Source organism: Zonotrichia albicollis, chromosome 16, assembly GCF_047830755.1.
Source record: "Zonotrichia albicollis isolate bZonAlb1 chromosome 16, bZonAlb1.hap1, whole genome shotgun sequence".
NCBI lineage: Eukaryota > Metazoa > Chordata > Aves > Passeriformes > Passerellidae > Zonotrichia > Zonotrichia albicollis.
Window position 1 is genome coordinate 1390847 of NC_133834.1, and position 11881 is coordinate 1402727.

The following is an 11881-nucleotide window of genomic DNA, read 5'->3' on the forward strand; positions in this document are numbered from 1 at the left end:
GCCGGTGCAGGAGAAGGACGAGCAATGCCGGGGAATCGGAGTGGTCCCAGTGCCGGGGGAGGATAACGGGGTGTAGTCCCGGTGGCGGGGACACCGGACCTTGTGCCGGGGAAGAAGAGCCGGTACCGGTGTCAGTGGCGGTGCCGGTGTCAGTGAGGCCGGTCGGTCCTGGTGCCGGGATCCAAGCACTGGTGCCGGTGCTGGGATAGCAGGGCCGGAGCGCTGCCGGTACCGGTGCCGGTACCGCCGTTGAAGAGCCGGTACCGGCGGCTCCGTCGCGGTCGCGCTGCCCGTTACAGACGCCCAGAGCCGGGCTGGCGCCCGCCCCGCTGCCACCGGCGGTGCCGGACGGAGCATCCGCAGCCCCGAGCGGGCTCCGCGCTCCGCCCCGCGCCCCCCCGCGCCCCCGCCGGGGCTGCCCTCGCTCCGCCGCCACCGGGAGCCCGCGCGGGGGCTGGGCCGGGCCGGGGCTCCCGGGGATCAACGGGGGATTCGGAGCGGGGTCCCCCCGGTACCGGGACCGCCCCGGGACCGCCGGGCCCGCAGCGCCCTCTGCGGGCGGCGGGGCGGGGCCGCAGGGGCGGGACCGGGGAGGGACCGGGGAGGGACCGGTGGATGGGAGGGACACGGGGGTGGCACTGAGAGGGGCGGGACAGGGGGTGGCACGAGGAGGGGAGGGACACGGGGGTGGTTCGGGGGGGGGGCGCGGCGGGGGCGTGGCCGGGCCGGCGAAACGGAACGGAACGGAACAGAACGGAACGGAACGGAACGGGCAGCGGGCGCAGCCATGTCCTTCTGCTCCTTCCTGGGGGGAGAGGTGTTCAAGAACCACTTCCAGCCTGGTGAGTGGGCTCCCCGCCGGCTCCGGGGGTGCGGCCGGGGGGTCTCAGCGGGGCGGGCAGGGGGGGTCACCCGGCAAGGCAGAACCCCCCGGGTGAGCGGTTTGGGGAGGGTTTGGGGGGTTTCCTTCTGCGGAGCATCCGGGCGGGGGTCCCCCCTCTGCGGTCCTGGTTGGGGTGGGGGAATCCTCCTCGATGGGGGAGGGGGGTCCCGATAGGGGCTCGGGGGTTCCGTCCCTGGTGGGGATCCTGCCCTGGGGGAACCTCAATGGCGAGTGGGGATCCTGCCCCTCCACACCCTGCCTGTACCTGGGGATGCCCTGGGGGTGTCCTGGGGGTTCCCTGGGGTGTCCTGGGGGATCCCTGGGGGTGTCCCGGGGTCCGGCAGCCGCAGCCCGGACATGAGCGCTGTGTGTCCCGTGTCCCCGCTCTGACCTGACCCCGCGCTGTCCCTGCCGTGCCCTCTCGCAGGTATTTACGTGTGTGCCAAGTGTGGCCATGAGCTGTTCTCCAGCCGTGCCAAGTACGAGCACTCGTCGCCGTGGCCGGCGTTCACCGAGACCCTGCGGGAGGACAGCGTGGCCAAGCGCGAGGAGCGCCCGGGGGCGTTGAAGGTGCGGACCCCGAACCCTCGGGTGTGACCAAAACACCCCCGGGCTGGCTCTCGGTGAGCCCTGATTGCCAACCCCTCCTTTGCTCCCCCAGGTGACCTGCGGCAAGTGTGGCAACGGGCTGGGCCACGAGTTCCTCAACGATGGCCCCAAGAGGGGCCAGTCCCGCTTCTGAATATTCAGCAGCTCACTGAAGTTCGTCCCCAAAGGTACCAGCACTGCTCTAGCCCCTGCCCTGCCCAGGGAGTTGTTTCTGGCACGCTGAGAGTGCTGCACTGCTTGCAGCAGGGTGGCTCTGGCTGTGCTGATAAGGGCAGGGAGCTGCTTCTGGGATAAATCCGGTTCATTGTGCTCAGCTTGAGGCTCCTCAGCTCAGCTGGAGCTCCTGGTTGTCACCAGCACTCAGCGGCTTTGAGGGTGGCTGAGTTTTGGGGGTTTCTCTGAGGGTGCAAAAGGGCAGGGACCCTCTGTGGTGGCACTGAGGGGCTGGGAGGTTTGCTGGGCATTCCCTGGGGAAGTTTTCAAAGGAAAAACTGTTGAGGAAAGGCCTCAGGAAGCCAAATTCCAGTTAGCAGCATAGCCATGGGCTGTTGCCCTGCTGGTCAGGCTGTGACGGTGGTGATATCGTGTAACAAAACCCCCAGATAAAAAGGGGCTGCTGGTTCTGGAGGGAGAAACACGAGCCCTCATTGCTCCTCGCCTGTTTTTAGGTAAAGCTGACCTGAAGGAGAAGTAAGTGAGCTGCTGCACCTGCCACTGCCCTGGGCTAATCCTGCCTCCACTCCTGGGATGCACTGACCTGCCAAAGGGACCCACAGCAGGAGCAGTCCCAAGGAAGCTCCTGGTCCGAATTTTCCCCTGATTGTTTGGTCACGGTTTCCTCTTGATTTCCCTGTCAAGGTTTTATTCTTTGATTTCCCTGCCAGTTTTCCCTGTTGCAGTTCCCCTCGATTTCTCTGTCACGGTTCTTTCCTCATTTCCCTGTCCTGGCTCTCTCCTGGTTTCCCTCTCACAGTCCCCCTGGCTCAGTTTCCCCTGGGGCTGTTCCAGCTCCACCCAGGAGCTCTGTGCCCGTGCTGAGCCCTGGATCTTTGCTGTGACAGTGTCCAGAGGCAGGCAGGCTGTGCTGGCACTCCCAGGCACTCAGGCAGGATTAGCTGGGCTCAGGCTCGGGGTTAATCCCTGGAGCTATTCTGGGATCATGCTATGAAGTGCCCCATATAAACCCTGCCAGGGTGCTGGGGCAGGGATGTCTGATGGTCCCACTGGCAGCATCCAGGGGTTTCCCCCCTGCCCATCCTGCAGGGACGGTTCCACAGCGCTGTCCTCGGCCCTGGCCTGGCCTTACCCCTGACTCAGCACTGTGCAATCCATCCCAGGGGCACTCAGGGTCCTGCTGGCCTTGCCCTGTGGGAGGGAGCTGGAATTGGGCCCAGGGGCTGCCCTTGGCACTGCTCAGGCTCTGAGCGTTGTGGCTGTGCTGTCTCGGTGCTCCCAAGGGCTGCCACACTCATTCTCCTCAATCCAGTGCCTCATTCCTGCCTGTCCCAGGAGCCAGATCCTCCTCTGGAATGGATACACCAGGATTTTAATGAGGCAAGGGGCTGCTGCTGACCCCTGGGGTTTAGGGGGCTGCACCCACACTTGGGGACACCTTGGGGCCTTTTCTCTCTTCGTGTTTTCCCTCAGTCCCACAGATCTGAGGGCACCAGGGGAGGTTTGCCACCCCGGCTCATTCCCTGGAGCTCACTGCTGGACCTGTCCATGCTGAAATAAAGCACTGATTCACTGTGTTGGAGTGTTGAACACGCTGGGCATGGCATCCCAGAGCCCTGGGTTCCTCCTCTGCTCCTGGCTGAGGGCTGGGGGGCCTGGGGGAGTGGGAGGTTTGTGCTTTTACCTGGAATCTGTTCCCATCTCCCCAGGTTCGCCATTGCAGAGGGGGTTGGGGCATTCCCAGAGCCAAAGCTGCACTGGGAAGGTTTCGTTTTCACTCCTCTTAGCACTTTTCCCCAGATGAAGCCAGTTTCAGCTTGTTCCAAGGGTGTTCTTGGTACGTTCTGGGCACAGGGAGCTGAATTTCTCACCAGAACTTCCCTGCACAAGCTCTGCAGGTCTGGAAGCCACGACCCTCAGTGTCACAGGGGATCTTCACCCCTTGGAGCTGGATCCTGGATCCCTGGAGGTTTGAGCTGGGCTTTGCTGGGCTCCAGTTCCCTGCTCCAAGGGGTGAAGTCCCCTCTGGAGCTCAGGAGCCAGTGCCTGCCCCCATTGCCCTCAGCTCGGGGCAGCCTCCAGCTCTAATTATTCACCAGCTTCCAGTCTGAAGGTCCAAAGTGCCTTTTCACTGAGTAATCCTTGGGGTTTAGGGCATTCAGGGGGAATTGTTCCGTGTGAGGGTGGGCAGGCCCTGGCACAGGTGCCCGGAGCAGCTGTGGCTGTCCCTGGATCCCTGGCAGTGCCCAGGCCAGGCTGGGCAGGGCTGGGAGCACCTGGGACAGTGAAGGTGTCCCTGCCATGGCAGGGGTGGCACTGGGTGGGATTTAAGGTCCCTTGCACCCCAAACCCTTCCAGGATTCTCCAGGTCAGGTAGCATCCATGGGGGCCCTGGAAGGTGGCAGGAAGGGATTTTTGGGTGCTACAATGGGAGGAAACCTTGGGAATGCCAGTGGTGAGGGGATGGCAGAGCTCCCTCCCCATCGTGGGCAGCTGTGCCAGGGATCCAGCTGGGATTGTTCCATCCCATCCCTTTCCTGTAGCCCGTGCCAGGGGGATTTAGCCAGGATTGCTCCATCCCTGCCCTGCCCGCAGCAGATCCAGCCCAGATTCCAAATTGCTGCCTTGCAGTTTGTGGATGCGGGCACGGGAGGGTGCCAGTGCCTTTCCCAACCCTTGCAGCAGGGACGGGAAGAAGGAGGATGCTCCTGTGGGATCCCTGCACCCAGCCCTGCAGCCACAAGGAAATATCCCCGGAGCCAACACCCCCTCGGGGATGGTTTAAATACGAGTGGGGTGTTTTCATGGAAATCTGGCTGGAGATGGGATTTTAGCAGGAATGTTGAAGTCCTCAGGGTGGAGAGCTCCAGGCTGTGCCTGGTGCTGAGGATTTAGGATGCAATCCTGCAGGAGGGATCCCATCCATCCCATTATCCCATCCCATCCCATCCCATCCCATCCCATCCCATCCATTATCCCATCTCACCCCATCCCATCCCATTATCCCATCTCCCCGAGCACCCTCAGCCCTGGGCACACACTGTGACCCCTCCCGGACCCCGGGGCACTCAGAATTCCTCTTTTCCCCCCTCACTCCCGGCCCGGCCATTCCCTGTGCCGTTCCCCCTGGTTTAATTATCCCACTAATGACAATTCCGCCTTAACCAGAGGATTTTCCCTGCTCGGGCGCAGCCGCCCCGGCCCGGCTTTAACGACACAAATTGAATTACGTCTCCAGGCCGACGCAAACTTCCCTGATTGTTTCAGAAATCGCTCATTTCCTCGCCCGTAGCCTCCAGCTGACCTCCCTTTGGAGTTGGGCCGGATTTTCCCGCATGCCCCGCACGGGACCTGCCCCTGACCCTCCCGGGACGGCTCCAGCCGCCGGCACAGCATCCAGAGCCCAGAGACTCAGATTAATTCTCTAATAAGACAACAAGCCCCACAGAAATGATGTTATCCGAGGGAAAGGCAATGACCTGGAGGCGCTCGGAAGCTCCAATTACCGCTGCTCCTCGGAGCCGGTGCCTGCCTGCTCCTGCTGCGCCCCTGGGATGCTCAGTCCTGATTCCAGAGGCTGCTCAGCATCACAGGCATGGCTGCTTCCATATTGCTGTGATTTTATTTCATTTTCTTTATTAATTCATTTTATCCTTATTTTACTATTTATTTTATTTATTTTATTTTTATTTATTTATTTTATCTTTATTACATATTATATACATTTATAATATATATTATATATATTTATATAATATATTATATACAATATATTATATATAATATACAACACATAACATATAATATATAACATATAATACATAATATATTATAATATATAGTATATATGTTTATTATATATATTATAATATATAATATATATTTGTTATATATTTATTATTTTAGGTTTTTCATTTATTTATTAGTTATTTTATTATTTTTCTTTTTATTATTTTATATTTATTATTTATTAAATATTATATGCACATATTTTATATAATATATATTTATATAATATATAATATATATTTGTTATATATTTATTTTTGTTTTAGTTATTTTATTTATTTATTAGTTATTTTAATTTTTTAATTTATTTTAGCTTATTTCATTTATTATTTTACATTTCTACTTATTTATTTAATTTTATTTATCCTCTGACCCACGGTTTTTCCTGCTCCAAAAGGCCAGGACCCCAAAGCAGCACTTTCAGGGGTTACACATCCTTATGGACAGGAGCACAGCCCGATTTGGGATGCTCTGGCACCCTCATCCCAGCAAACATTGCCTTTATGCCAAGCTGTGCCACCTCCCATCCCTTGGTGGCCTTTGTCTCCATGCCAGGCTATGCCAGCTCCCATCCCTTGGTGGCCTTTGGCACCAGTTTGCTTCAAAGGGATTTATTTGGGTTCTTTTTGGGCCTGTGAAAATGCAGGTGTGGTGTTAATGGCAGGAAATAAAGGGATGGAAATTAAAAAATTATCCCACCCCATGATGATTTCCTGGGGCTGGCAGGAGGAGAGGAGCCTCCATCACCTCACCTGTCCCAGCACCTGCAGCTGCAGAGAACCCAGGATTTATTTATTCCAGTTCATCCAGCAATAACAGCTTCACCCTGTCCCAAACCCCCTCCGCTATCCCTGCCCGATCCCTTCCCCAGGCCTGGTTAAACCTCCCAGAGCCACAAGGTGGGGAAATTTATTTGTTTGGGGTTTGTGATGTGTGTTAATTAGGGAGATAACGACTGGAGACACCCACAGCGAGTCTGAGCACGCCGCAAAAATGTTTAGCCCGAGGAAAATTTTAATCCTTTTTTTTTCCCCCCTTCCCTGGCTGTCGAGATGTGACTTTTTAAGGCAATTAGTGAGGGTTTAGCTGTTAATCAGTCATACTTAGACGCTTGCTTTGGGGTCTTATCTCCTGCTCCCAAGTGAGCATCGCCTGAAATCACCAGCTCCATTTTTGATGTGGGAAAATCAAAAATGCCTGTGCCAGGTGGGAAATGCCTGTCCCGGGTGGGAAACGCCTGTCCCGGGTGGGAAATGCCTGTGCCAGGCGTGTTCCTGTGCTCAGCACCACCTGCACAGGGCAGCACAGGGAGATTTCCATGGGATCAGAGGAAAACTTTTCTGTGGAAGAGATTTTAAAGCCCTGGAGCTGGCTGGGGAGTCAGCAGCCCTGGAGGAGTTTGAGTTTGCTGTGACCATGGTGGTGCTGCTGGTTGGACTCGATGAGTTTAAAGTTCCTTTCCAACCTTACCAATTCCATGATTCCATGCCTGGAGAGCCGTGCCCACCACAGCACCCCTCGGCCCTGGAGGGGCTCACCAGGGAGGACTGGGGATAGTCTCAGCTTAGCTGAAGAAAGAACAGAGATAACTTTTCTCAGGCCTTAAAGGAAAGAATTAAATCAATTATTATCTGTCTTTTTGTGATTGTTGTTTATAGATATGATTTTTTAGAGTGCGTTATTCATAATTCACTAACAGCGTGAGAAGTTTTTACTTTGAGGCTAATCAAGTCTCAGTTTAGTGAGGAGCATTATAAAGAGACATGTTACTCTCTATTAAGTGGGTTTTATTCACTTTTCTTTCCATCCCTGACTCAGCAGTGACAGAGACTGTCCCAGGCTGGGCCAGCATCACTCCAGCCCTGTGCCAGCTTCAGCCTGGCCTGGGAGTGCTGGGTCAGGCTTGTGCCAGCACCAGTCCAGCCCTGCCAGCACCAATCCAGGCTTGAGAGTGTCAGTCCAGCCCTGCCAATATGAATCCAGCCCTGCAAGATCCAGATCAGCTTTGCCAGCACCAGGTCAGCCATCCCAGCACTGCTCCAGTCTCCACATCAGCACCATCCCAGCCCTGTGAACATCCTGTGAGCACCATCCCAGCCCTGTGAGCACCATCCCAGCCCTTCCAGCACCATCCCATCCCTGTAAGCACCATCCCAGCCCTGTGAGCACCATCCCAGCCCTTCCAGCACCATCCCAGGCCTGCCATCATCATCCCATCCCTGTAAGCACCATCCCAGCCCTGTGAGCACCATCCCAACCCTCCCAGCACCATCCCAGGCCTGCCGTCATCATCTCAGTTCCATGAGCCCCATCCCAGCCCTGTGAGCACCATCCCAGCCCTTCACCAGCCCCATCCCAGCCCTGTGAGAACCATCCCAGCACCATCCCAGCCCCACATCAGATCCATCCCAGCCCCATGAGCCCCATCCCAGCTCCATGAGCACCATCCCAGCCCTGTGAGCACCATCCCAGCCCTCCCAGCACCATCCCAGGCCTGCCATCATCATCCCATCCCTGTGAGCACCATCCCAGCCCTTCCAGCACCATCCCAGGACCATCCCAGCTCCATGAGCCCCATCCCAGCCCTGTGAACATCATCCCAACCCTCCCAGCACCATCCCAGCCCTTCCAGCACCATCCCAGCCCTTCACAGCCCCATCCCAGCCCTGAGAGCACCATCCCAGCACCATCCCAGCCTCACATCAGATCCATCCCAGCCCCATGAGCACCATCCCAGCTCTGTGAGCACCATCCCAGCCCTGAGAGCACTATCCCAGCCCTGCCACCACTGCTCCAGCCCTATCCCAGCTCCATCCCATCCCCATGAGCCCCATCCCATCCCCATGAGCACCATCCCATCCCCATGAGCCCCATCCCAGCTCCATGAGCACCATCCCAGACCTTCACCAGCACCATCCCAGCCCCTTGAGCCCCATCCCATCCCCATGAGCCCCATCCCATCCCCGTGGCCGCTCCCGTGGCCGCCCCGCTGTGCCCCCACCCCAAACCCCTTTGGGGAGGCCGATGCCCTCCGGGGCTCTGTCCCCACGTGCTGCTCGTTCAGACGATCCCCTGCACTGTCTGCAGCGGTGATTTGTTGCTTGTAAAGCCGCCGTGATTAAGTACAGTTTAGCCTGCCGGTTTTCATGTCTTATCATGTTTCATCTCGCACAAAAGACATTTACAGTCTATTTTCGACTTCAAAGCGAGCGCTCCTCGCGTGACCATGGGGGCAGGCGGGTCTTTGAGCACAACCTGCACGGCATTAGCGTCTCTTGATGTTCCCTGCCGAGCGAGGATGGATGGCTGCCCCAAAAGGCAGCTTTTTCCTATTGTTTTATGCACCCGTGATTAATATTTCATGTTCCCACTGCTGCAGATTTGCTGGCTGGCACTGGCCTGCCCTGACAGCGCGTTCTGCATGTCTTACATGTCCAGCTTTGTGCTCTTGGACACGGGGAGTGCGGCTCTTGGCAGGGTCCTCGGGGCTTATTGAAGCCTCCTGCCCGAAGTTTTTGGATTAAATTTGTCTTGATGGCATAAGGGAGGGTTGGGGGCTCTCCTTGCCCACCCTCACCTCTGTCCTGTCCCTCATGGAGCCCCCTTGGCTGGGCCAGATTTTGGGGGTGCTGTGCCCCCCACGGGATGGGGACAGCAGGGACAGCACCAGGGAATGGATCCTGCGCTCTCGGGTTTTGGTTGATAATTGCTGCCCCCAGATGTGCAGGGTGCCTCTGCTTCAGCCCACACGGCTGAAGAACGAGTCTGGACTCTTATCTTTTCCCTATTGAGGTTGTTTATTAATTCTTATCCATAAAATTTTCTCTCTGCCCAGCCCAGGTCTGCTCAGCAGGGCAGCCACAGGCACTCTGCGTTGTCCTTTTATACCACAAACTGCATATGACATATTTACACTTAATTCCCAATACCTGTCACCTTTGTTAGACAGTGCACTTCTGCTCTAAACCAACCCCAAAGTGTCAACATCACTGCAGAAAATGGAGAACAAGAAGAAGAAGAAGAAAGGCTGGACATGCCCAGTTTCTTCCATTTTGCCCCCATAACCCCCATACCAAAAATCCTAAAATCTCCATTTCCACCCTGTGATTATTCTGTTATTACACCATTCAAACCTGTGTGGCTTTCAGGTCCTCATACAAAGCTGGTAACTCGCTCCAGGGGTCACAATCAGATCCCCAGGGTCTCTGAGCCCCCTGACGGGGTCCTGGGTAACTCTGGACACCCGGAGGGATGTGCTGAGTTCTGACACTTGGTGCCACCCCCTGTGACACTGGTGTCACCCTGGGCACAGCCACCCCAGCCTTGCACTGCCCCCCCAGCCTGGCACTGCCCCCCAGCTCCAAAGGAAGCCTTTGCACAGCATCCACCACCACTTCCACGCCACCATTCCCAAAAAACCCCCACGGAATTCCCACCCAAATAAAATAAAACAATAAAAATAAAATAAAAACCATTTTATAGAATAAAAACCATTTAATAGAGAATAACATTCCCAAAATTCTATAGGAATAAAACCCATTTAATAGAGAGTAACATTACCAAAATTTTACAGGAATAAAAACCATTTTATAGAGAGTAACATTCCCAAAATTTTATAGGAATAAAAATTATTTAATGGAGAGTAACATTCCCAAAATTTTATAGGAATAAAAATTACTTAATGGAGAGTAACATTCCCAAAATTCTATAGGAATAAAAACCTTTTAATAGAGAGTAACATTCCCAAAATTTTATAGGATAAAAACCGTTTAATAGAGAGTAACATTCCCAAAATTTTATAGGAATAAAAAGCATTTAATAGTGAGTAACATTCCCAAAAACCCCACAGAATTCCTACCCAGGGCAGGTGGAAAGAGCCCAGGACCCAACTGCTCTGATGGAAGCCCCACTGGAGTTTTCCAGAACAGTAAATGAAAATAAACCCAGGGGCTGTGAGGGCAAGCTCTGCTTATCCTCCAGCCTGAAGTTCACCTAATTCAATTAGCCTGAGCAGCGAATAGAGCCCGTTTGAGTTCACATCCAGGGGCTGCTGTGGTTTGATCCTCTCATTTCAGGAGCAGGGGAGCTGAGGGAATCCTGCCCGGAATCTCTGCAGGGCCCAGGTTTGCTCTGGTGCTCAGAGCCCACCTCCAAGTGATGCTTGGGATGAGGTGGGAGCTTCCCAGAGCACCTGGGAGGGTGCAGGGGTTTTAAACTGCGTCATTATTGGGTGGAAAATAAAGCCTTGGAAGGCACCAGGAGGGAATAAGTGGTGGAGTTTATTTAAAGAGGAAAAGCTGCACTTGGGAGCGACGCTGGGGCCATGTGTCTGCAGGGCTGTGCTCGTTCCTCCCCAGATTATTTTAAATTCGAGCATCTTTTCTGCATCACAGTCTATCTTTGTTCCCCTCTGACGTCTCGGGGTTTTATGGCCGGGGCTGTCGCTGCCAGCTCTGCTGGAAATCAACTTCCCGGCTTTGAACCCAATCCTGCAGCATCCCGCCCAAAGCCGGGCTCCAAATCACTTAATCTCGGATTAATCCGCACTGCTGGCCCCGCTGGGTGAGCACCGAGGCTCGGGCAGGGCTGTGAGCCGGGCAGGAGGTGCTGCCCCTCTCTGTCTGTCCGTCTGTCTGTCCGTCCAGGTGCGGGGTGCGGGCTCCTGCTGTCTGTCGGGGTGAGCTAAACCCGGGGCAGAGCTGAGCTGGTTTCCTGGGAATTCCGGCTGGAAAGGGGCAGGGTTTGTGTGGAAGAGCTGCGAGCACCTGAGCCAGGCTGCGAGTGCCTCCCCGGGCTGCTCCCAGCATCAGACACAGGAGTCCCTTCATCTGCGCTCTTTGCATCCCTTGGTCTTCTCTGCTATTGTTCTTTATGCAAGAAGCTTCAGAAATTTGCTTTTTCCTACGCCCTTTGTACCACGGCAGAGGTTTCTTAAGTAAAAAGGTTAAAATTCAACACAGGCTAAACTTTAAATGCTTCATTCACATTGCTGATTCACGTGAACTCCAAAAAATCTCGATTTCACTGGGGCAATGACTCGGCTGGCTCCGGGGTCCTGCTCCCCGGGGCAGCTCCAGCGACCGCAAACCATAAATGAGTCTGTAAAATTAGCGGCTAATTAGCAGAGACTGCGGGGCACCGCGGGCCGGCTGCGCTGCCCCTGCTCCGGAGCCGCCACCTCGGAATGGCAAAACTGGGGCAAAATTGGGGTAAAACAAGGAGATTGTTGATATGAGGAGATGGAAACACCGCCCAGCAGAGTTCTGGCAAGGCCACATCTCCCTCCCGGAGGGCTGGAGCAGGGTCTGGTGTCGCCTGCCACCAAATTATTGTCCCCTGATGGGCTGGCACAGAACGGGGAGAGGATGAACCGGCAAATAACCAGCCAAAAATCCCCATGGAAAAACAAATTACCCCTGGACACGG

General features: G+C 55.2%; 1 protein-coding gene across 1 annotated transcript; it reads left to right on the top strand.

The window, feature by feature from the left end:
- Positions 1-700: 700 nt before the first annotated feature.
- MSRB1 (methionine sulfoxide reductase B1) lies at positions 701-3243 on the top strand. Its single transcript, XM_005495804.4, has 4 exons — positions 701-842; positions 1311-1453; positions 1545-1659; positions 2161-3243. The coding sequence occupies exons 1-4, from the start codon at positions 788-790 to the stop codon at positions 2184-2186; spliced, it is 339 nt and encodes a 112-aa protein (XP_005495861.2). The 5' UTR covers positions 701-787; the 3' UTR covers positions 2187-3243.
- Positions 3244-11881: the final 8638 nt, after the last annotated feature.